The sequence below is a fragment of the Sorex fumeus genome, unplaced genomic scaffold (assembly GCF_029834395.1).
Source record: "Sorex fumeus unplaced genomic scaffold, SorFum_2.1 ptg000039l, whole genome shotgun sequence".
NCBI classification, from domain to species: domain Eukaryota; kingdom Metazoa; phylum Chordata; class Mammalia; order Eulipotyphla; family Soricidae; genus Sorex; species Sorex fumeus.
In genome coordinates, this window is record NW_026606096.1 from 22,343,193 (window position 1) to 22,369,129 (window position 25,937).

Genomic DNA, 25,937 nt, shown 5'->3' on the forward strand with positions numbered 1-25,937 from the left:
TTAGAATTTGCTTAAATTGCCTAGTTTCTTACAAAAAAAGATTAGTGAAAAATTTCCTTTGTCAAAGGTGAGTATTAACTTAAAGGAAGATCATACATTGTTCCCAAGCCAAAAAGATTTAATTTGACTTTTGAAGGCAGCTCCAAAGATAACCCCGAGGACCTTGTTCTTTATCTGCAAGCGTGTCTGGTCTACAGTAATGGCTCCCTGTGCTGACATTACAGTGAGCTCCTATCGACTGAAATGTGTAGCTAAAAATATAAAGTGTCCCTAGCTTAAAATAGTTAAGTATAAAGTTCTAAAACAAATTTCCCAAAGAAGAACAGATATCAGCACGGCAAAGCATCCAACTGGTGCGCTTGATGTCATAAAAATGAAATAAAATCATTAAATTCCTTACAAAAAGTCCAGGATCTTAGATTAAAATTCTCACTAATATAGATTATAATCTTTAAGTATGTGCCTCTAGGGAATGCTACAAGACATACCTGAGAATTTCTAACTGTCATACATGCAAACATTCCATTTTAGTTTTCCTTTAGGAGTTGAATCTTATTTTAAAAAAAATCAGAAACTCTCATTACCCAAAACAGCTTTTGGCATGTTGTTGTCCATAAGAACATTTTAAAATTCTGTGCTCAACACTTAAAAGTATTCTTAGAGCAATATTTTCATCCGAGGTAGTATAATGTCTTATTTGAGTGGCAGGAGGGGGTTATGGAAGGGGTTCACTCCTGGCAGTGCTCAAGGCTTACTCAAGGCTAGAGATGACTCCTTGGTAGGGCTGGAAGGACCACATAGTGATCAGGGACTGAAGTTGAGCCAGACGCATGCAAAGCCAGCCCTCTACCTGCTATACTATCTCTCCAGAATTTTTAAAAAAGTTCTTATAGACTCTGTTTTGCATTCCCTTAACCTAGTCTTAACCTAGTCTGGCATACAAAGTATTTAAGATTTTCCCTTAAATCAACTGTTTGGTAGCAAGGGGATACCTACATTGAAGAGTAAGTTTTAGTATACACCCCTTCCACTTTGGTTGAAGACAAATATGTCATTTTTTTAAAATGCATTTTTATTATTTATTTAGATGTTTTTGTTTTTGGTTGGGGTTGGGGTTGAAGCCACACTCAGCAATATTCAGGGGTTATCCTGACTCTGTGCTTGGGCGTAACTCCTAGAAATGTTTAGGGACCTTATGTGATGTTGGGGATCAACATGCCAGCCACATGCAAGTAAAGTGCCATCAGCCCTATTTTTGGGGTTTGTTTGTTGTTTTATGGGGGGGACCCCACCTGTTTAGAGGTGCATAGAGCACCGGGCTTACTCCTGGTTCTATGCCCAGGATCACTCCTGGCGAGGCTCAGGGGACCTATGTGGTGACAGGGGTTCAATCTGGTCAGATTCCTCCTTGCAATGTCACTCTGGACTGCCTTAACCGGGTTCTATCTCTCCAGGCCCTATTAATTCATTTTTAGCTTTAGAAGGTCAATAAAAGTCACTCTTTACTTATGGAGGGCTTCCTTGTTTTCTCTCTTTAACTTTATTAATTTTGGCGTGTCGGATTTCGGAGGGGAGAACGTTGGGAACAACATACCCATCCTGTGGAATTTGGTATGTTGGCAAGTGGACATGGCTATCGAAGAGATTTGAGTAGAAGTCATGGATAATCTTCTCCATTGCCTTTCTGGAGGATGTGATGGATCCATCAGGACGTCGGAGGGCAGTCATCTTGCTCTTATAGTTGGTGAAGGACAGGCGGGCCTTACGAATACTTTTCCCGGCTTCTGCCGCATCTACCAGTACTTCTGCTCTTCTCTCTTTGAGGTCTTCCTTGATCGCATCTCTGCACTGCTTTGCAAGCTCGGACGTTAGCTTGCGGTTGCCTGAGGCATGCGCCAAACCACGCTGGCGAATTAGCTCAAGAGTTTTCGAAGACAGGCGACTTTTTTTGGCTATCTCTCTCTTGGCGTTCCTCGCACATTCATGGAGGTGCTGAACCAGTCGATCGTATTCCTCGTCAATGTTGTCAACAATGGCATCTTCTCATGTTGCCGCAATAGTACCAAAGAGTTCCCAGTTCTCCCCTCCGAAATCCGACACGCCATTTCGTTGGTAAAGAAACAAACAGCACCCGGCCCAGACAAGGTCAGACCTGAACACCTGAAGAACCTGCCCTCAATACTCATCAATACACTGGCTCGGCTCTTCACTCGCTACCTGTCTGAATGCAAGGTTCCGTCCCAATGGAAAACCAGCAGGACCGTACTACTGTTCAAGAAGGGAGACATCCATGACATTGGCAACTATCGCCCGATCTGCCTATTGTCTGTCATCTACAAGTTGTTCACTCGAGTCATCCTGAATAGGATTGGCAGAACATTAGATGAAGGACAACCATGCGAGCAAGCAGGGTTCCGCAAAGGATTCAGCACCATCGACCATATCCACACGATAACCAAGCTCATTGAGGTTTCTCGGGAGTTCAAGATGCCGCTCTGCTTAACGTTCATTGATTTAAAGAAGGCCTTTGATTCTGTTGAGACGGAAGCGGTCATTGAAGCCCTAGCCAATCAGGGCATTCAAGCCCAATACATCAGGATCCTCCGTGAGCTGTATTGCGGATTCACTACCAGGATCTCACCATTCTACAAAGAAGTGATCGTTGATGTCAAGAGAGGGGTGCGGCAGGGTGATACCATTTCACCGAAACTCTTCAGTGCCACCCTCGAGAACATCATGCGACGACTGGAATGGGAAGGAATGGGAGTGAAGATAGATGGTCGGCAACTACACCACCTCCGCTTTGCTGATGACATTGTTTTAATAACACCAAACATCAGCCAAGCGGCACAAATGCTGGCCGACTTTGACCGTGAGTGTGGAAAGGTAGGACTACAGCTGAATCTTACGAAGACAATGTTTATGAGAAACAGCCTTGTTCCTGACGCCCCATTCGCTCTCAATGGAACGACCATCTCCGAATGCAACAGCTATGTCTACCTAGGTCGAGAGGTCAACATGACAAATGACCTGGCACCCGAGCTGCGCAGGAGGAAGAGAGCGGCTTGGAACGCCTTCAAGAACGTCGAAGAAATAGCTAAGAGGACGAAGAACCTCCGGCTCCGGGCACATCTCTTTGATTCCACTGTTCTTCCTGCATTAACATATGCCTCAGAGACCTGGGCCCTACGCAAACAAGATGAGAACGCTATTCAGGTCTCCCAAAGAAGAATAGAAAGAGCTATGCTTGGAATATCACGTTTCACTCAAATGAGAGAACGAATCCGGAGTTCTGACATCCGTCGACGATCAAGGATCAGGGACGCTGTCTCATTTGCCAAGGTGTCGAAAATCAGATGGGCTGGTCACGTAATGAGATTTAAAGACGACCGTTGGACTAGAGCTGTTACTGATTGGATTCCACGGGATGTCAAGAGACCGCGTGGCCGCCCACCTACCAGATGGTCAGACTTCTTCGTCAAGATCATGAACGATCGGTTTGAGGCCCTTCATGTTCCCAGAGCGAACAGATGCCATTGGGCTACACTAGCACGCGACAGGGACAAATGGAGACGTTACTGGCGCCCGCTCGAGCAAATCGACGACTAACGGGAAGTTAAGTGATTAAGTGATTAATTTTGGATTTATTTTTTCTTGTTTTTAAACATATATACACCCTTGGCCAAATTTACTACTCACTCTAAAAATCCAAATTAAATCCAACAGATTTTATGAAAATCACATTGAATGTAACTTTCATAGATCAAGAGTGACTTCATCAGCATATGGAGAATTTCCCCCATGATCCTTTTTATTTTTAAATCTCATAGCTAATTTCTGTTGCAGGGTAAAAGATTTTCTAACTCTAGCATATTTCTTGTTAATTACTTTTAAACTTTTATAATTCTTATTAAAACAGTAACAATAACAGTAATAATAAGAATTATAAAAGTTTAAAAGTAATTAACAAGAAATATGCTAGAGTTAGAAAATCTTTTGAAAACAGTAACAACAACAGTAACAACATTCTAAAACAGTAGCAATAAGGGGTCTCATTCCCCTGACCCTGAAAGAGCCTCCAATATGGCAGGGTTGGGAAAAAGTAAGGAGAGGTTGCTAAAATCTCAGGCTGGGACAAATGGAGATGTTACTGGTGCTTGCTTGAGTAAATCGATGAACAATGTGATGACAGTGACAGTTATAATTCTTATTGTTCTAATTAGATTTATTTTCCTCCTTTTATACTGACAATTTATGCAGACCAGCGAGCAATTAATTTTATTCCTCCTATACTTTATCAACTTATTAAATAAGCATTTTGACTATCTCAATATTTTTAGATAATTCTCTTAAATAGAAAATATTATATGTATATTAAGGTATTAGGGCTAGAGCGATAGCACAGCGGGTAGGGCGTTCGCCTTACAAGCGGCCAACATGGCCGACCCGAGTTCGATTCCTCCGCCCCTCTCGGAGAGCCCGGCAAGCTACCGAGAGTATTCGATATGCCAGACACAGTAACAACAAAGTCTCCAATGGAGACGTTACTGGGCCCGCTCGAGCAAATCGATGATCAACGGGAGGGCCTTTACCTTTACCTTTTATATGTATATTAAAAATATGTATTCCCGGGGGTGGAGTGATCCCGTGGGTAGGGACCTTGCCTTGCATGAGACTGGCGCGGGTTAGATTCATAGCACCCTCGAGCCTCTCCAGGAAGAATCCCTGATTGAGAGTCAGGAATAAATCCTTAGCACTACCTGTTGTGGCCAAAAAACTAAAATAAAAAAAAAATTAAGTCTCATTTTATTTTTATATTTATGCGGGCTGGAGCGATTGCACAGCAGGTAGGGCGTTTGCCTTGCACGTGGCTGACCTAGTCGACCCGAGTTCGATCCTCTGCCCCTCTCGGAGAGCCTGGCAAGCTACCCAGAATATCTTGCCTGATCAGCAAAGCCTGACAAGCTACCCGTGATGTATTCGATATGCCAAATATAGTAACAACAAGTCTCACAATGTTACTGGGCCCGCTTGAGCAAATTGATGAACAACGGAGGACAGTGACAGTGACAGTGATGCTTATTTCTTCGTTTTATTTTACTGTACTTGTTAGAATTACCAGAAAATACAAAAAACAGCAGTGAGGAATAAAACTCTAACATAAAACTTTATTTTTGGCTTTACAGAAGTACAATTGACATGTTTCACCTTACTTATAAATTTTCTATTTTTGTTTTATTGATAGAAATCATGTATTAATAAAAGATTTCTATGGGGGTGGTGGGAGGGATACTGGGATCATTGGTGGTGGAGAATGGGCACTGGTGGAGGGTTCAAACATTGTATGACTGAAACGTAAGCACTAAAGTTTATAAGTCTGTAACTATACCTCGAGGTGATTCATTTAAAAAATTTTTAAAAAGATTTACATCATCTTTAATAAAAATTAGAAAATACATAGCACTGTCCTCACACCGTCCTTGTTCATCGATTTGCTCGAGCAGGCCCAGTAACGTCTCCGTTGTGAGACTTGTTGTTACTGTGTTTGGCATATCGAATACGTCACAGGTAGCTTGCCAGGCTTTGCCTTGCAGGAGAGATACTCTCGGTAGCTGGCCAGGCTCTCCGCCCTAAAAAATACATTATATCTTCCTCGACTGAAGATCTTTTTCTCAGAGAAAAATGGAAAAACTCTGAACAATCTCTTGAGAACACACATATATACGTACATCTTAAACTTTTTGTTGAATGCAAAAAGTTTAATGCAGCACAATTTACATTTGAAAAGAAAACTGCCACCATATAGTTTTCTTAAAGCTGCTAAAGATTTACTATGGAGGCCTTTGGGAGACATTAGAACCAAGGGAAAAAAAGTCTATTTTCAAATTTCATTAGCTTCAGGGATATTTTATCATCTGGAATAAAAGATCTTTGACTATTTTTTATATAGATGAAACAAATTTACCTTAGCATAGTCTACTGAATTAAAAAACATTCTGCTGTTACTTGTTTTTTGGTGAGTCACACCTGGCAAAGCTTAGGACTTAACTCCTGGTGCTGAAGACCAACTCCAGGTCAGCTGCATGCAGGACAAACTGCCCTTACACCTTTGTACTATCCCCTGACCCCAAACAAAAATCTCTTAAGGAAAATTAAAGCTGGGCTGGGGATGTAGCTTAGTGACAGAATCTACATTTTGAATGTCTGAGTCTTGAGGTTCAATATCTGGAACCACACACACACACACACACACACGACGGCAAAATTTAATTAAAGCCAATGAAAACATCTTTCCACTGGGATGAAAAATAAACATGTCTCATAATAATTACCATATCTTGGGCATTACATTTTTTAACTTAAGGATGATAGCAATTTGACTATCACACCAATCAACTAGATCGTGTGTTTTCTGTCACATACAGGATCCAAGAAAATAACACAAACATAAGAGTAAATCCCTTTCTTACCTGAATATACTCCTATTTGCTAAACATTCCATTTAATATACATACCTTTATTTCCTTGAACATGAAGACACCCCACAATGCAGCTATAAATCCTGGGCCCTGAAATAAAAATGAAAAACTTTAATTCATTTGAGTATTTTCCATTACTGTACATTATATAAATAAAGTGTGTTGGAGTGCTGACCTGATACTTAAATCAAATTGTTTATTGTGAAAAAAAAAGTATAATAATATTGTCAGGGAAAGTTATCTATAAATCAGCTGTAAAGTAACATGATATATCATTAGGTAAAACATGAGCCCTTTTGTTTTCTTCGGGCTTTTTTAATCTTTACAGTTTTGAAGATACAATGTTTTATACCATAGAATGTAGCACTGTAGCACTGTCCTCCCATTGTTCATCGATTTGCTCCAGCGGGCCCAGTAACGTCTCCAATGTGAGACTTGTTACTTTCTTTGGCATATCGAATAAGTCACGGGTCTGGGTTCGATACCATAGAATAATTTTCTTTAATCTAATGTATTCATAATTAAATATGCTAATTAGCAAATGATTTAAAGTTTTAGTAAGCTAGTTCTTTTGGATACTAGGCACGATATTAATATGTGCCGGAGGCAGAGTACAGCAGGCAGGGCACTTGCCTTACAATTCGAAAAATTTAATGTTATAGTTTGTTAATATGCTTAAGCTAATAGAAAATAATTTGGGATTTGGATGAACTGTGGTCTTCGTGGAGAAGGTGTATTGTGTCAACGTTTTTATGGCTCCTCCTGGAAACTTGCATCCTGTAAGAGTCAAATAAACAAGCCCTGCATGGTTTTTCCCCCTGGCCTCTCCAGCTCTCTTAATTGACTGGGGCATCAAAGTTTGGCTCCATTCCCAGCATGTTAGCAAAGCAATAAAAATTTGACTATCAGCATGTAGAAAAAGTTAGCACCGGAACAGTCAGAGAAGTAGGTCAAGGGAATCAGCTTTTATCAATAATAAAAGATCCTAATCCTCAAAATCAAAATCAAACAGGAAGCAGCTGGGTTCTTGAAACAACTTTGTGCTGACTCTGGACAGGATGGGAGAAATGATATAATATAGGATTTACTACTAATTTTATACCAAGTACTCAAGAAATTTCATCTTCTTTGATTTGAAAATTCATTTTCCTTCAGAGTACATGATAGAAGACAATACCCAAAGATATCACTGACCTTTTAAGGCTCTTTGGCTGAGGGTTTTATAAATATTAGTTTGGACGGGGCCAAAGGGTTCTTGTGAGGATAATGTGATTACAGGGAGTGAGGCTTTGCTAAAAGTAAAGCAAGCATAGGTCAAAGTGTGTCAAGATTCTGAGTGAAACAGACAAGCGCCAAACAGGAAGGATTTCCTGGATAAGAGATACTTTTGTTTTAGCAAACAGGGTTGTATATTTTCCCATTGTTAATTAAGAAAAATTCACCTTAAGCTGGCCTTTGAAAATAAGGTAAATCTGAACCCTTTTGGGGGGTGGGGGTGGGCGTGGGGCAGGTCCGGCTGCACTCAGGATTCCTGGCTCTGTGCTCAGGGATCACTCCTAATAGTGCTCAGGGACCATATACGGTACTGGGGGGGTTGACCTGAGATTGATCACATGCAAGACAAGTGCCTTAGCCCCTGAGCTATTTCTCCAGCCTATTTTGGCAAGCTGAGCTTCTGGGGAAAGTTCAACTGGCTTTGAGTCTTAATAGGGAGGAAAGATTTGGAGCAGAGATCATGAGTCCTTTTTCCTATTCAGTGGGTATTTCCTTTCTTTCTTCTGTTTTTTTTTTGATTGAATAATATTTTCCAGTGAATAACAGAACTACAGAAAAGAGATGCATTTTGGAAAAACAACACTGCTGGGAGGAAAAAAAATAGTCTCTTTTTGATAAAATAACATTGCCTACATTTGTCGTTATTAAAGCTGGTTGATAGTGATGTTTAAATTTGTTCACTAAAAGCAAAATTCAGATTTACCAAGATAATACAAATGTAAAATCCTTGAGAGTAGGGACTGAATTATTTTGGAATATAAATAAATTTGACTAGAGAAAGAGGATTGAAGCTAGCAATTAATTGTCTCACAGCAGTAGACTGTTCCTTTATCATCCCAGATAGCAATTAGACCCCTGGCATCAGAGAAAGCTACAGAGGAGGGCACGACAACTAACATAACAGTGTTCCCGTATCAATATTCTGATGGGCAAGACTCCAAAACCCATACTCTACCAAACTTCCCTCCACACCCCACCTAGAAACAATTTATTTTCTTAATTAGGCTTTAACGCTTAGTCTTGTAGGGGGTTTGTTTTTTTGTTTGTTTGTTTTGCTTTATTTTTTGGAGCACACCTAGCAATGCTCAGAGATAACTTTTGTCTTTAAGGAATCCCTCCTGGAAGGGACCATATTGGGTGCAAGGGATCAAACCTGGGTTGGCGAACTTCCAGGCAAGTGCCCCACCCACTGTACTATCTCTCTGGCCCTTGTTCTCAATTTTTATCTTAATTCAACACAAAAAATAGATGTGGAAAATTGCCTAATATAATTTTTTTGTCTACTATAATACTTTGTAGGGCTGAAGTGATAATATGGTCGGTAGGGTACATGCCTTGCAAAGGGGCCCATTCGAGTTCAATATCCAGCACCTCACTGGTCCCCTGAGCCGCACCATGAGGGGTCCTGAGCACAGAGTCAGAAGAAAGCTCTGAGAATCAACAGGAGTGGCCCCAAAGCCAAATAAAATAATTTGTTGTAAATATTAGTAACCAATGAATATTCAATGTCCCTTGTAAATAATCTTAAGGGATAATTGAATTAAAATAATTGCCTTTTCTGAGGAAATAAAACACAACCTTTAATCAAAGACCATTTACTTTTAGTGCTACTTGCTTGTTTTATCACTGTCATTTTGATTTCTGTTTGTCTTGTGAGATTTAACTGTGGCTGTGCATTTCACAAGAGGATTAAAACTTTGTTGGAGAATGCACAGTTGCTCAAATGATTAATTTGATTAAAAGAAAAACTGCTACATATAATAACATTTACATCAGATATGAATTAATACCAGTCCATTTTGTTTCCTTTTTGGGTTTTGGGACCACATCTGCTGGGCTCAGGGTTTACCCCTGGCTCTGTGCTCCCGATTTGCTCCTGGCAGTGCTCAAGAATTAGTATCAGGAATCAAACCAAGGTTAGCCACAGGCAAGGTAAGTACCTTCCCTGCTGTACAGTCTATTGGCTACAATATTATTCCTCCATATGGAATGATATATTATTGTCAAGTAATACTCGCATCCCTGATTGTAGAGCAGACCATACTTCATATATTTTTGACAAATGTACTTTTACCTGGTAAACTTTATAAAGCTTACCCACTGAATTTTTCTGTCTTATATGTTTATTCTTATCATTAAATATCCTTGAACTGTGAGAAGAAAACCCTTTTGGAAGAAATTAGGTTCTGCTTTTGTTCTAATTATGACTTAGGCATAAATAATTCCTCAGAAGTTATTCAAATATCAAAGTAAAAATATAGGTTCTTTATATATTTTTTTTAAAAATTCTTCATTTTCATTCATTCATTCATCCTGTTAATCGTCGATTGCCTCGAGCAGGCCCCAGTAACGTCTCTTTCATCCTAGCCCTGAGATTATATTCAAGGCTTTTTAGGAGAATGAGACCCATCATTGTTACTGGTATTTGGCATATTTGGTGTGCCACGGGGAGTTTGCCAGACTCTGCCCTGTGGGCAGGCTATATTCGATAGCCTGCAAGTTTGTCCAGAGTAGGAATGGGATAAATTCTTCATTATTTGAAATTACTCGTATCACACCAAGACCTGAAAGAAATAATGTGTTTGAGATACAGAATTTGTATTAAAATTTAAGTGTTTCAAACTTTTCTGAAGTATGTTTAGACTAGATAATGTCTTTAAAAATCAGTATTCTTAATTTACATAAGTATGCTGCTAACTTCTTGTTGCTTTGGTCACAGGTACTCAGGAGGTTACTTCTGACTTGGTATTGAGAAAAAACTCCTGGCCCAGCTTGGAGGATCAAATGGGGTGCCGGGGACTGAACCAGGGTCAGTTGTGTGCAAGGCAAGAGCCTTACCAGCTGTACTTTCTCTCTGGCCCCATCTTTTTATGTTAATGCTGACATTTTGAGAAGCAGGGGATTTAAAGTGAACTGGTCAGAAATCTAAGATATCTGAAATATGCCTAAATATCAAATGAAAACAGTTAATTCCTGTGTATATATGATAGCAAACTAAGTTGGATTCTGTATTAATGACAGAAAATTGCACCATGCACTGGAACTATACCTTCAGACAATGTGTATAAGAATTGCCTCAATTTTATCATCTTCAAGTGTGGCAAGTCTGACCAATATTTGCTTCAAAGGAAATATGCTTCCTTTGCTTTTTTGTTATCTATGTATCATGTGACTGATACCTTTAAAATTTTAATTTTTCTTTTTTTTTCCTTTTTCTTCAGTACCAGGAATCAAACACATGGTCACATGTGCCTGTCATGTGTTCTCTATCAGTGGCACACTAGGGGCCCCAAGAAAATTGTACCATTTTATGGCATGATAAATGGCAGCATTCCAAGACAAGACTGTGCTTTGGCCCATTTTGAATGCTCTCATCAAAAAGTATTGAAATACCATTTGAAGAAGAGTCTGAAATTACACTTTTAGTCCTACCTGAAAATTATTCTTTTGGGCTGTCACAAGATTCTTGATAACATGAACAAAACCATTACGTGCATTTATAAACTTTTATATATGTAAATTGCTATATGAACACTATGAAAATTGTTACAGATCAAAATTATATCAGATAAAATAATCAAACAAAAAGTTTCAACTAGATTAAAGGATGAATAAAGCTGCCAAAAAATGAGGTCAGATATAGCCTTGTAACAGTGAAGGCTATGAAGACCAGATGGTATCAGTGATCTAGAAATCTACGACATTCTTCATACTCCTAAAAATGCACCTTGATGATGGTTTTCAGTGATTCACTAAAATGCACCTTGATGATGGCTTTTCAGTGATTCACTAAGATTGATACAGAAAAATTAAATTTATCTTTGAAATTCAAAAGCATTTGGAAAAGCAACGAGCTACTTACAGCAGTGATGATGGGAAAACTGACCACAGCACTGAGAGAGTGGTTGGCTATGAAACAACAGCAGGTTGCTATCCCCCAAAGGAGCCCAGAGAGGAATCCTGAAACACAGACACCACACAGTGACAAACCAGCCGCTCCTTTGAAAATGTCCCACTCATGCTGTTGCAGGAAGAGCAAAGCACCAACTGAACATTCCTACTGGCCTGTGGGCCGCAGTGGGTTCTGACTTCTCTGTTTTGGACTGTTGAAAGGTAAAGTCTGGGGAATGCTAACGGGCTAAGGAAAGACAATCTGACTGTGCTCAGCAAACATCACATACTCTAAACCGTTAATGTCAAAATAGGAGATATTTGGAAGGATGCTATAGTAAAAGAGAGGCCTCCCCAAACAAAAACAAAAAACTCAAACCAAAACGAAACAAAACAAAAACAAAACAACCACCACAACAGGACAAATAAAATTATTTGCCTAGAATCTGAATGAAAATAGCATATTCAAATTTCAGGATGCTTGGAGTTACTCTCAGTATTTGCTATGAGTAAATAGCCAATTGTTCGACAAGGTGACTTACACGAATCATGCATTCAAAATGAATGTCTGTCTCATGCTTTATTTTGTTTATATACTCATTTTACTTGTGTACATATTACAAATTAAATTATAGAAAATTATTGAATGAAGTTTATCTTTAAACATAATTGTTTATCAATATATGCTTATGACACAAAATTATCAAGTATATAAGAGATATGACAAATATGATCGTGGGAATTGTAATGCCTAAATGCCTATTGTATTAAGCTCAAAAACATGTTCATTAAATATTTACCTCTTTGAACTCTAGAATTTGTCTTTATATTTTCAAGAAACTGTTTTCCAAAGTACTGCAGATTCCCTTTTGTGGATATTTTTACTTTTAAAGAAATGGAATCACAAGGCTTTTAATATGAAACCTTAGATAATGAAGTTTGTTTTGTTCGTTTTGGGGCCACACCCAGCAGTGCTGAGGGGTTACTCCTGGCTTTGCACTCAGGAATCACTCCTGGTAGGGTTGGGGACCATGTGGGATGTCAGGGATCAAACCTGAGTCTGCCAACAAGGCAAGGTGTCTTTCTGCTATACTATCTTTCTGATCCCTTGATGTTTTGACAAAGAAAAGGAAAGATCTTAGATTCATTATTGCCTAGGTTTTAGGTTCTGCAATAATGCCTGGAGTCTCATATTTAATTTCAGGGTTTTTAAAATAACTCATATGGTGATAAACTGGACCAAAATAATTAAACACAAAACATATACACACAGGATGGTTTGGTTTCTAGAGAAGAGTATACTATAATACTATGAGTATACTATAGTATATATAAGACTAAGAGTATACTATAATACTATAATAATTTTATATAGAAATATATAATAATTTCATATAGAAGGATAATTAATGAAGAAATACCTTTACCTGGCAAGACTGCTTCAGGATATAGTCTAGGCTGATTTTTCATGGCTATACAGTAGACCAGAAAGTAGACTGTACTTGTAAGAAAGATGCCACTGAAGTGTGCAAAAACATAATCTACATCTGAAAAGATAGATTATAAAAATATCAAATATGTTGTTCCAAATATATCTTTTTTCCTAAAGTTAAAACAATAGCTAAATTAATCTTAAAAATAAGAAAAGTATTATTTATATTCAAATCATCCTACTTTCTACATCCTGCTTATGTAAAATTTTAATATATTCAAAATCTAGAAATAACTAAGTAACAAATGATTACTAGTCCCACATCTAAAAGACCAATTTTTATAATTATTCTGGAAAACTAAATAAGCACAATAAACATTTCATAAATATGTAAATCTCTCCCTTTTAATAGCTATAACAATGGTAACAGATCTCCAAGTAGAACTGTAATTAGGGAAGATCAGAATATTTTGGGGGTGCTAATTATATATGGTCTACTGACCACTCTCTAGAGCAGCTACTCTGGCAGAGAACCACTGCCCTGAAGGATATTCGGGAGCTTACTCTGAAGAGAGTTTTATTTTTTTCTTTGCCATAAACTTAAGTGCCTGGGGAAATAAATAACACATGATGATGACCCAATAACTGAAAAATCCCAGAGCCTCTAATGGTTTAAGCAGATAATATTGCTTAAACAGATAAGCAGATAATACAGAATGAGTGTACTTAGAACTGGTTGTTCTATTGAGATTGTTTATTCTGACCAAGAACAACTGTTTTCATTAACAATCAGTTGTTTTCATTTTATGTTCACAAAATGGTAGGACAGATAGTATTTCCCATGCAGTTAGAAGAAATCGTAAAGAAGAAAGCCCAGGGTCAGCCATGTATGCACAGGGACCCCCATTTAGTTCATGGCATTGTGTAGCCCCAAACACTGCAACGCACAGCACTGGAGGATGCTAACCCAGATAGGTGTGGACCTGGTAGCCTCCGGTCTACAGGACCCAAGCAGCACTGCCAACTTCATCCTTCTCTGAACATACGATATCTTTACTTCTCATAAGATCAGATTTAGGACTATACTATCCATCATCTCATTCTCATAATTTCATGAGTCTAAATTTCATTTTAGCATCATTATAAGATCTTTTTCAAGATAATCTTATCTTTTGAGTCTGTACAAGGCTCAAAAGTGGTGAGTTTATACCTAAGATATTAATTCTATCTTTATGAACTGACAACTAAAGGATAGTAATTTGGGTCTTTCCGTGTGCTTGAAAAATAACATCTTCTAACTAAACAGGCTTTACTTTAATCTTTTAAAAGGGAATACTTTGACCTTTATTTGATTTTGAAATATCATGGATGATATTTTATTTTATTTGCTTTATTTTCATTTTTATTCTGGTTTGGGGGCCTCATCCATTGGTTCTTAGAGGTCCATGTCACCAGGAATTGAACCTGGGCATCTGATATGCAAAGCTCATTAGCCCCCTGAAACACTCACAGCCCATAGTTTTGTTTATAAAGAGGAAAAGAATACATATCTCAGAAACAACTACCAAACTAGAAAATGGTCTCTAAATCTTATTGTAAATCCAGAAGTCATGTGCCAAGATAAAAGGAGATAAAATGAATTAAAACTAAAGTTATATGCCTTTGTCACACTAAAAATCACCAGAAGTAACCAGTCTTTTACTATTTTTAGTCTTCAGTAAGTACCTCTTCAATTCACCAGTTACAATGAAAAAAATCAAAGTAAAACTCTGTCAATATTTATCATGAACACATTCTCTTTATATTGCCAAGTAGAAAAATAGCCATGGCTTTTATTTTTATGTAAAATCATTGGTTCTCACCATTCTGGCTTGCCCCTGCATATATACTATCGTTTCTTTTGCTGTGATCCTTGATATAAATGACTGGCACAAACGTACATCCATAGAGAATTCCAGATATTACTGCAAGACTGCAGCCCCTTAAAAAACAAATAAATCACTATTAATATTGGACCAAAGGAGTATTTATGACAAACACACCAATGGGATCATAATAAAGTTTGCTTTAAATCAAAATCACAAGCCACTTTTTCAGGAATCACCCATGTATCTCAGTCCATCGACTGTTAGAATTCAAAGAAAACTCCTGCACCACTCAAGTGGTGTCAGCACTGAGAGCAGCTTTTGTCCTCTAACTGTCTAATTTTGAATTTTGAAAATATCAGATTGTGGATTGTCTTTATAAATAGCCATTACACAAATGAAAATATTTCTATCATAATACAACATACATAGATAAACTTGACTCTAGATATTGAAGTTTTTGTGCAAAGGACATGCTTATGCTTATTATTATTATTATTATTTGTTTTGGGGTGACACCCAATGGTACTGAAGATTTACACCTGGCTCAGTACGTAAATATCATGCCTAGTGGTGCTTGGGGGCCATATACAGGAGAGAACCAGAGTCTGACACAGGCAAGACAAGCACCTCAACTTCTGCACTACCATTTCTCTGACTCCTCTGAACTTACTTTTTTTAAGTACTAAATATCTGCCACAGGGCTAGGATAAACTAAATATTAAACTCATGTTTGTTCAAAGCAATGATTGGGAATCCATGGACTTGCCTCTAACTCAGTTGGCTATTGCAGTGTGGAAGAAGCACTGAAATAAACAATCTGGCTATTTCAGGCAGGATGCTATTTTTTCTTGTTAAGAAATCTATCATTTTGAGAACTAGTTAAATTGATGTCTCAGAACTGCACCATCTCTGCAAGAAGCAAGCATTTCCAATAATTTCAGATAGAGGTAGTTAATATTTTGAAAGTGTCTTTGGCTTAAAACAAAGAATATTATGAGCTAGAAAAAATTATGTGAAAATAATTACTTTTATTTTTTTAAAGCCCATTTTAATAGTACCCTAAGGAATATGGGACTATGTGAACTCTGAGTTGACCTTGCAATAAGCTGCAAGAGGAACTGGAAATTCCTGAACCATGGTAAAATACTAGAGAATCTTTCATCAACCACCTGTCTGGTTGATGAATCAGTATCAATTTGCAGGTGCAGAAAGGTAGAAAAATACTGGTCTACCCCATTGTTTTTAACTACTAGTCCATGGAATTGTATTCAGAACAGGTGTGGGTCGACAGGTATAAAAAGGTTGAAGAATGCTGTTTTAAAGTAGATCCCAAATGCATACCAGGTTTGATTAATCGAGACAACTGGTTTTGTAAAAGTTTTTTTTCCACAAATATTTCCTTAGTGAAGGAGATGTTTTGTGAAAGAAAATTCAGTAGAAGATAAGAAATCTCTCACCACAAAGCTAAGGAAGTTAAAATGTTTGTTGCTTGTTTTTTCTTTTAATGAAGAATATTATTCCACTTGTAATCCCCGATTGAACCAAATATGGAACTGACAAAAGAAATATTTACTTACACAATGCGGTGTTGTGTCTGAGAAAGTTTATCCACCCAGGAGTACGGAGGGAATGTACATGCATCTGGATTTGTATTAATAGCCTATTGAAAATATTTGTCCAAAGCAAAAAAAAAATCACACTGGTGCCAATTTCACCCCTACTTTTTCCTCCCTTAAATATACTGTAAAATAATGAATATTTTAGGCATGCTGATTTTTGTGTAGATATTTCTAGGTCCAAAGATTTCTTATTCCCTTTCAATCAGAGTGAGTTGGCTGAGAAAGATTTGTTTAATTTTTTTTAATAGCTTAGTATATGACTGGCCTATGTATCTATCAAAATTACTAAGTTTTAACTTCTGTGTTATGCTTGCATATTTTAAAAACATGTAAAAAAATTAGAGCCATGGGTGATTTAAGACTCTTCTGCTTTGAAATGACTATCATCATCATTCTTCATCCAGATTTTTTTCAGAATTAAGATATTTTAAGTTGTAAATAAATAAGAAAAAAATTCATAATATGTTTTTACGGGTGAAGCAAGATCACTTTTATGGAACCCTATTTATAAAGATGAGAGGGGAAAGAAAGAGAGGAAGTATGTGTTCAAGGAAGCACATGGGTTTTCAGAGCAAGCTACATAATATTTCTAACTACTGAATTTTTGACTGAATATTTTTTGCTAAATCTTTGCTTTCTGACTGAGATTTCTTCATGTTTTTGCAACAGATAAGGCACTAGATCTGAATTATTTGTCTTGTGCTGTCCATGTCTAACTTCTTTATTATTTACTCTTCTTTCACAATGAGGAACAGATGCTATTTGATTGTATGTTACCAACTATATTGTTTGTAGATTTTTTTCCCCAGCCACTATTTTTTTCTGAGAAATCATTGTTTATAATAGAATTAATATATTCATGCTGCTTACTTTGTTTTATATTCTTCCATACTGTCTAGAAAAATAAGGCCTGCTATCTATACTTTAGTTGTATTTTATTCTATTTTTGCCCTTTGTAATAATGAATGCTGGTAGTATAGGATGTCTCTACATCTATAAAGGAGAAAAGGATTTCTAGAACCTTCACTCAATCCTAACTTTTCCATTTTCCCAGATTAGAGCTGCTTGTGGATCATTAATCCTCTTTTTTCTCTTCTATTTTCATTATTTAGCTTTGGATTTAGTTTAAATTTCACTCACCAAAATAATGGAGGGAGATAAAAGAGAGAAAAATGAGTTTTCAGGGCAGGTAGAAGGAACACTTGAAAGAGGAAAGTTTTGGGACTAAACTTATAGCAATGGTCGCTGCCTTCATGTTACTTTTGTATATGGAGCTACAGGAACCTGTGCGATGTGGGATCTTTTAATATTTGTCCTTATTTACTACAGAGATGCTATCCCACACTCATGATACAAAATCAAAATGGTAAGTTCTCCCATATTTTCATCTTCAGCATAAAATGGAACAGGATATGGCAAAAAAGAGTGAAAAAGGAAAATCAAGTTGAGTTTCTATTTTTGATGACTTGTCCTGGGCTTCCTCTGGTCTAGTTTACTCTGGCCTCCTATTTCACAACTTCCTTCCTTTGCCCTTCTATAGTTCTTCTATAGTATCTAGGATTCCTTTATTGTAGAAATCTGTGTCATTTCAAAACATAAAAATGTATATACATCTATTGGTAGGAATCTATCATTAATAAAAATAGATGTTCATGCTTGTTATAAAGCATGCCTGTGGAAATAATGATTTCTATGTACATTTTCAGCTGCTTCAAATCTAAGCATTTTCCTTTTATCTTAATGGTATGGCTTAAATCATTTATCATACAATACTCACAGGCTCTGTTATTAATGGCGTGGTATCTGTGGAAGATGTGGTATCTGGTATTTCACTTTTGATGAACAAAAATACAAAAGCACTGTGGAGAAAAAAATATTGATATTTACATAACTCTGGTCCACACCAAGCTGGCTACATTTTAAAACAATTTAAATAAAGTCCAAATGGTACAATGGTTTACTTCAAAACTACCTGCCAGTCAGAACCACCATTCTTTTTTACATCTCATATATATATACATTATGTCTTATACAAATATATATTTATTTAGATACAGAAACATATAAATATTTATGCAAGTACCTAATTTATGTAACTAAGATACATAAAGATCTATATAGTTAGTTGGCTTGTTAGGCAATTAGCTTTTAGGCCATACCTAGCAGTTCTCAGAGCTTACTCCTGGTTCTGTGTTCAAGGATCATCTCTGGTGGGCCTCAGGAGACCCTAAGCTATGCCAGAAATTGAGTCAGGATCAGCTGCGTGCAAAGCAAAGACCTTAATCCCTGTAAAATCTTTCTGCTCTTTTGTGTTTAACTGCAACAAGTTTAAAGTTAAATCACCATCTCTCCAAAATCAGATCCTTCATTTGCCATCCAATTTTAATCAATGTCCCTTCTGTTCTTCTTTCTCCAGCATAACCTTAAAATTTCATGCTAAATAAATCACCTGATAATATATCTCTTCGTATAGATGTTTATAATACACACACATATATAAATATATATGTATATATATATATTACACATACATATACTACATTGAAGTAGTATTTCTCATCGATTATACTGACAAAAATTCTCAGTAAAAGTACAGGTACTTTATTTTTGGAGGGGGTGGGTATACCCAGCAGTGACCAGGGACATCGTGCAAGGCAAGTGTCTTCTTACCTTATGTACTATACCTCCAGCCATTCATATACCGATATGTCAGACCTGTCAACCCCATCCCTTCAGCTGACTCTAGGTCCTCTACAGTTGTGTCAACTCCAGAACTCCAGACCCTACCAATCCTGTTCTACGTTCTGTAACACATATACTCCATACCCTGGAGAACTGGAGAGATTGGTTACATAATGGAATGTTATGCAACCTTAACAAAGAATGAGGTGACTTTATAAGCTGATATATACAGAGTTCCACTACAGAGACAAAAGAACACAGAAATATTCTTAATGACACTTCCCCCTTTCAAAATCTCTTACTGCATTGATTGTTCACGTTTTTTTTTTATCAATTATCTTTGTAACAAAGGCCTCACATCTGACATTTTTACCGTGCAAATATGTTTAAATGACAAATTAATCTATGGAAACTAAAGTCTTTGGTATATTTTGTATATTTTAAACGTGCCTTTTATAACAAATTTGCATAGTTTAAACATTAAATAAATAGGGGAAAATTTGAAAGTCCATATGGGACTGAAATAATATAGATAACTAAATATAAAATAATATACTTTCTACGGTATTGTTTGTATAATAATTTTGACATTTCTAGTTCACTTCCTTACTTCAACCTCTTACTTTAGGAACATAAGTGGTTCCATATTCCTTTCAACATGAAACATTATGTATCTTTTCAGTTCTTATTTCTCTCTCCATTATGCTTCATCCATCTGTCTCAATATAATATCTTAAATGGACTTTTATTTTTTAAACAATTCTCTGCACCAAACTCTCCATATTTCCAATATCCCAAAACTACTTGCTTTTGCTTTTCTTTTTTTTATTAATTGGACATATTCATGCTGTTTTGTTTTGTTTTGTTTGGCTTTTGGGTCACACCTGGTAATGCTCAGGGGTTATTCCTGGCAGTGTTTGGGGAACCATATGGGATGCCAGGGATCAAACTTGAGTCAGCCTCATCTAAGGCAAACACCCTCCCCAGTATACAATAGCTCCAGCCCCCTCATGCTCTGTTTCTATCCAAACTGAAGATGAGTTAAAATGAGAAGAGAATATTCCCCAGGCTAGTACTCACTGAATTTTATCTGAATTTCCATAATGAGAACAGTTACTATGGAATTCCACATTATTTTTGATCTCTAAATTTTTCTAATTCTATAAATTTAGGAATACATCTTTTAATTCCATTAAGGTTACCAAAGTGTTTATCGCTCAGTACTTGAATGCATAAAAGCTAATTCTATGGAACCTTTCATTAAATATGTATGTTGCTTATATATCATGAATATATGTGCATATATAATTTCAAAGATAACATCAGACATCTAAATAGCATTTTAACCACTCCTGGGAATATATTTCAGAGAAGCAAAAAAGTATAGTCGAAGTGACATCTGCACTTGTTTGTTCATTGCAGCACTCTTTACAATAGCCAGAATGTGGAAAAAACCTGAGTGCCCGAGAATAGATGACTAGTTAAAGAAACTTTGGTACATTTACACAGTGGAGTACTATGTAGCTGTTAGAAAAGATGAAGTCATGAAATTTACATACAAGTGGTACTACATGGAAAGTATCATGTTAAGTGAAATGACTCAGAATGAAAGAGATAGAGATAGAAAGATTGCATTCATCTGAGGAACATAAAGTAACAAAATAGGAGACCAACACCCAAGAGTGGCCAAGATTAGTACCAGGAATTTTACTCCATGGCTTGGAGGCCAGCCACACATGCTAGGGAAAAAGGGAGCTCAGATAGAGAAGGGAGCACCAAATAAAGGGTGCTGGGAGGATCCTCCTGGGATGGGAGAAGCATGCTGAAAGTAGACTATACACCAAACATGATTGTCACCCATTGCCTCTTTTACAAACCACAACACCTAATAGGAGAGAGAGAACAAAACGGAATGCCCTGCCACAGAGGCAGGGTGGGATGGGGGGAATGGGGAGTGGGAGGGATACTTGGATCCATGGTGGTGGGAAATGGGCACTGTTGGAGGGATAGGTATTTGATCATTGTATAATTGAAACCCAAGCACAAAAATTAGTAAGTCTACATCTGTACCTCATGGTGTCTCACTAATAAAAATTTAAAAAAAAATAACATTTTACTTTCAAAGTTATACAATAAAAACTCCGATTTTATGTAGACACATGTTTTTCTAATAAAACTCAATTCAGGGTGTTTTATAATATATGCTTGAAGGCTAGAGACAAGGGAAGGTCATTTAGTTTTTTTCTAACAACTCTGTGACCCTCAAACAAATGAGTTAACCTCTCTGGGCTTAAACTTTTCCATTTAAAAAAAAATGAGCTGGGCTGGAGAAATGAGCAGGGGTTGAGGTACTTGCCTAGCCATTGTCAACCTGGTCTGTCAGAAATGATGCCTGTGCAAATAAGCCCTGGATACCTCTGGGTGTGCACCAATTTCATTATGTACTTTTGTCATAATAAAATTGCGTAAGATGTAGGTTGACATAAAGCCTTCATAAATTCGATAGAAAAGGAAGGGTCACTGACCAAGAGAAAAAAATCAAGATATCTTAAATTTTTAGGAACAGTCTTTAAATCTGTGACTAATTCTAGTCTGCGGCTAATCTAGATTAATTCTTGTCACAAAATAGGTAGGTCAGAGGAGTTCCATCTTAATTATGTCAAGATAGGAGACATAGGACAAGTTAGGACAAGGAAATGAGATTTATTTTATGTACCTGAAGATGAAATCAAATAGATAACAAGATCTTGGTGACTAAAGAGTTAAAGTTGGCAAACCAAGTTCCAACTTCATTTATTATGTGTCAAGTAATTTGTAGTTAAGTGTTGGAATAGTAGGAGGAAGGAATTGTAAAGAAAAGAATTAATTATATTCATCAGGTTAGTTAGAGGGTAATGAACACTGTATGAATAATACAAAACAGATCTTATTATGTGGAATGAAGTGAGTCAACGGGAGAAGGACAAATTGCCAGTGGGCTCTCTTGTGTATGGGGTATAAAGAAACATAGTAAGGGAGTAATTAGTGGTTCTATGATCAGACTTGAGAGTTGGCCTATAGAAGTGAAATTGTTGCCTTGTGGGGAGGGCAGTGCAGGGTAGAGTAATCAGGCCAAGAGACAGGGATGCTGGCATGGGTGGTGGGTGTGGTGGTATATTATAAGCCCCAACCATTATTAGAACAGTATTTTAAATCACTGTGCTTAAATTTAAAATGCTAAAAAACTAATAAGACCAAAGTGACTGCAAAAAAAAGCAGAGAGACCCCGAGACTTATGATGATAGAAGGAGTACAAAATAGAACGGAAATTTAGGAGTGATTGATTCTAATAAGAAAGAACAAAATCAACATAAAAATTCATAGGATGAAAATTTTCAACTGATATTTAAAGAAGGCTGATTAAAGGATCTTTTGGACTGAGGGAAGAGTTTGGGGTACAGTATTATTGATAATTCAGAGTGAATTGATAATATGGGGAGAAAGCTACAATATAAAGCCACAGTGAGGTACAAGATCATAGTTGTGACTGTTCTTTAACAAGAGGCCAGGGCAATTGTTTGTGAGACTTGTGGTGAGAACGTAAATTTGTCCAACCTTTCTGGGAATCAGTGTGGTGAGTTTTCCCATATATATGTATTATGTATATGATATATATGTATAATATATATAATTTTATATATAAATAAACATATATATTAAAGTAGGACTACCAATCCACTCCCAGATATCTAACAAAGAACACTGTAGCATTGTAGCACTATCCTCCCATTGTTCATCGATTTGCTTGAGTGGGCACCAGTAACATCTCACAACAAATTGTGAGACTTGTTACTGTTTTTGGCATATTAAATACTTCACAGGTAACTTGCTGTGTGGGCAAGATACTCTCAATACCTTGCTGGGCTCTCCGAGAGGGGTGGAGGAATCGAACCCAGGTAGGCTGCAAATACCCTACCTGCTGTGCTGTCACTCCAACCCAACAAGGAACACAGAAACATTAATTCAAAATGATGTGTTCCTTTCAACAATCTATAGCTAAGGTTTGGAAGCTCCCCAAGTTCCCAAGGACAAATAAACAGATGAAGATATTGGAACATATATACATAAAAGAATAGTACTTAACTACTAAAACAAAAGATGCCTTTTTGCTACATTATGGATAGAATGGAGGAAGCCATGCTAAGTGAAATAAAGCAGAATAAAAAAACAAATACTGGACAATTTCATTCATAGGTGATACATTTAAATAAAAAACAATGTGTGTACAGGGCCAGAGAGATACAACAGTGGGTAAGGCACTTGCCTTGCATGTGTCAGACCCAGATGATCCCTGATATCCCATCTGATGCCTCCAAGCACCACCAGGAATAATTCCCATGTGCAAAGCCAGGAGCAATGGGAACATTGCAATGTGTGACCCCAAAACTAGCTGGGAAAAAAGGAGCATATCATGTTCCTAAAGAAACAAAACCAAAAAGCAAAAGATCCCTAATCTCTGGCTATAGAACTAAGGTTATTAAGAGGGTGTGAACATGACTGGATGTTATTGTACTGTGATGTGTGGTATGGTAAACACTTCATCTTTAAAACCTACCTATCAACATTTACATTCTTGTAAACCAATGTTGAATCATACAAAATAAAAGAAAAAAAGAACAGTAAACACACATACAGATGCACACACGCATGCTCACACACACACACACACACACACACACACACCCCTTCATACATACACTCCTAAACCATGTTGTTCTTAAGACTTAAAATTATATTTAACAAACCTTATAGGTTCTGCCATTGGAGGTATATGAATCAGAGAAAAAGGATAGTGGAGCTGGTTTTTTTTTTTGGGGGGGGGGGTGGTTCCAACAGTGACAAGTGAGGGCAGAAGCCAGGCAGTTCCAACAGCAGTGTGAACTCAGGTCTTTGGGTGAAGAAACCTTCACCCTTCTGCTCCACTGGGTTCTTAGAACACATGTGCAAACAATTCCCTGTGATAAATCCCTTGTTTTTTGAAACTACCTAGGTTGGTTTTGGTTTTAGACCCTGACTTGTATCTTTGACTTCATATAAGGAAACTAGACTAGAATTTATTTAGGTAATCCACTGAAATTGGACTACACACAAATAAATACAATCATGTCAATTTAAAGAAAAACAAACAAACATTATCTTCTGTTTTGGACGGAGCACACTGAGTGATGCTCGGGCTTGTGTGTGCTCAGGGATCACTCCTGGTGGTGCTCAGCATGCCATTTGCAGCACCCAGGACCACATTAACCCCTACACTATCTCTCTGGCCCAAAAACAACATCTTAAATGAATATGATTATAATCTAACTATGTCTTCATCCTGATCGGGAAGCTGTACTTATTTGGTGAATCCCCTTCAGAAAGCACTGCTTTCATTGACTTAAAGTGATGAAACGAAAGGTTCTGAAATATCCTCTCTCACCGGAAGAGAGCATTACATTTCCTTGCCACGGGATTTCCTGAGTGCTGCAGCTAAGCTTCACATAGATTGGTCTAGAAATGCATAAAGCGGGGGCTGGAGCAATAGCACAGCAGGTAGGGTGTTTGTCTTGCACACAGCAGACCCAGGTTCGATTCCAGGAACCCCATATGGTCCCCCGAGCACCACCAGGAGAAATTCCTGAGTGCATGAACCAGGAGTAACTCCTGTGCATCGCTGGGTGTGACCCAAAAAAGCAAAAAAAAAAAAAAAATACATAAAGGGAAAACAGCAATTGACCATAAAGTAGCTTTTAATAAAAATTATTAGTGAAAATATTCAACACAAAGAGCATAACTGAACCACATACTTAGCCCTAATCGAAGCATTTAACAAATTTTATTTCATTTGAGTCTCAAAATGTCTTAAGAGGTTGATGCCATTATGCTCACTTTGCAGACAAAGACATGGAATGCTTTGGGAAAATGCAGTGATTTGCTCAGGCCATATAGGTAGAAGGAACAGAGTGTGAATGCTCAAGTTTTACTGACTGAATACTGTCATACAGATTCAGTCATGCTTAGCCTCATTTATATAGCTCATAAAATTAGTTAGACACAAAAGTCCAAAGAGTGTGTTTTCACAGTGGGAGAGAAGCTAACTGTCGAATTAAGAAGACTAAGAGTAGGGCTTGCAGGATAGTTCATTGGCTGGGAATGCTGCCTTGCGAGCACAAGTTCCAGTGCGAATACGAGTTGAATCTGAACCTTCCCCTCTCTGCCTTTTGTGCTGGGCAATTCTGCACAGCATGATTCCCAGTAATGCAACAGATTTCTGGATGCACCGCAGCCAGGTGTGTGTGTGAGAACAACACAGGGGCATGAACCCTGGTGAGCACCAATAAAAGAGTGAGTGAGTTGACAGGCAAGTGAACCTTGGGTGGCAAAGCTAATTGAGCAAGAGAGAATCAAAGACTTTCCTAGTCACATTAGGAAGACGACATAACATGGTGAAATAAAGCTCAGCCAGGATAAGAGGAATTTGTAACTGCATGGAGAAAGAGCCCTGCATTTGGGCCATGATTATGTCCTTCCACTTAAGGCCATGATTAAGGCCTTCTTCCTCCAACTGTGACCTTTTGAATATAGATCGATCCCAATAGCTGTAAAGGTCAAAGGTCCATGAACTGAAAATCTTATGAATTTTTGTCTCTTAATTTTCAAGATAATGAGATAA

General features: G+C 37.4%; 1 protein-coding gene across 2 annotated transcripts in view; it reads right to left on the bottom strand.

Annotated features, from left to right (window-relative positions):
* Positions 1 to 25,937, bottom strand: part of TMEM144 (transmembrane protein 144) — a 50,603-nt gene that overhangs the window by 6,478 nt on the left and 18,188 nt on the right. For both annotated transcript variants that reach the window (XM_056119066.1, XM_056119065.1), the window contains exons 6-11: positions 18,342 to 18,423; positions 16,523 to 16,605; positions 14,940 to 15,058; positions 13,073 to 13,192; positions 11,617 to 11,714; positions 6,516 to 6,569 (exon numbers count right to left, since the gene is read on the bottom strand). In XM_056119066.1, coding sequence (XP_055975041.1) covers positions 6,516 to 6,569; positions 11,617 to 11,714; positions 13,073 to 13,192; positions 14,940 to 15,058; positions 16,523 to 16,605; positions 18,342 to 18,423 — 556 coding nt within the window. The remainder of the gene's footprint in view (positions 1 to 6,515; positions 6,570 to 11,616; positions 11,715 to 13,072; positions 13,193 to 14,939; positions 15,059 to 16,522; positions 16,606 to 18,341; positions 18,424 to 25,937) is intronic.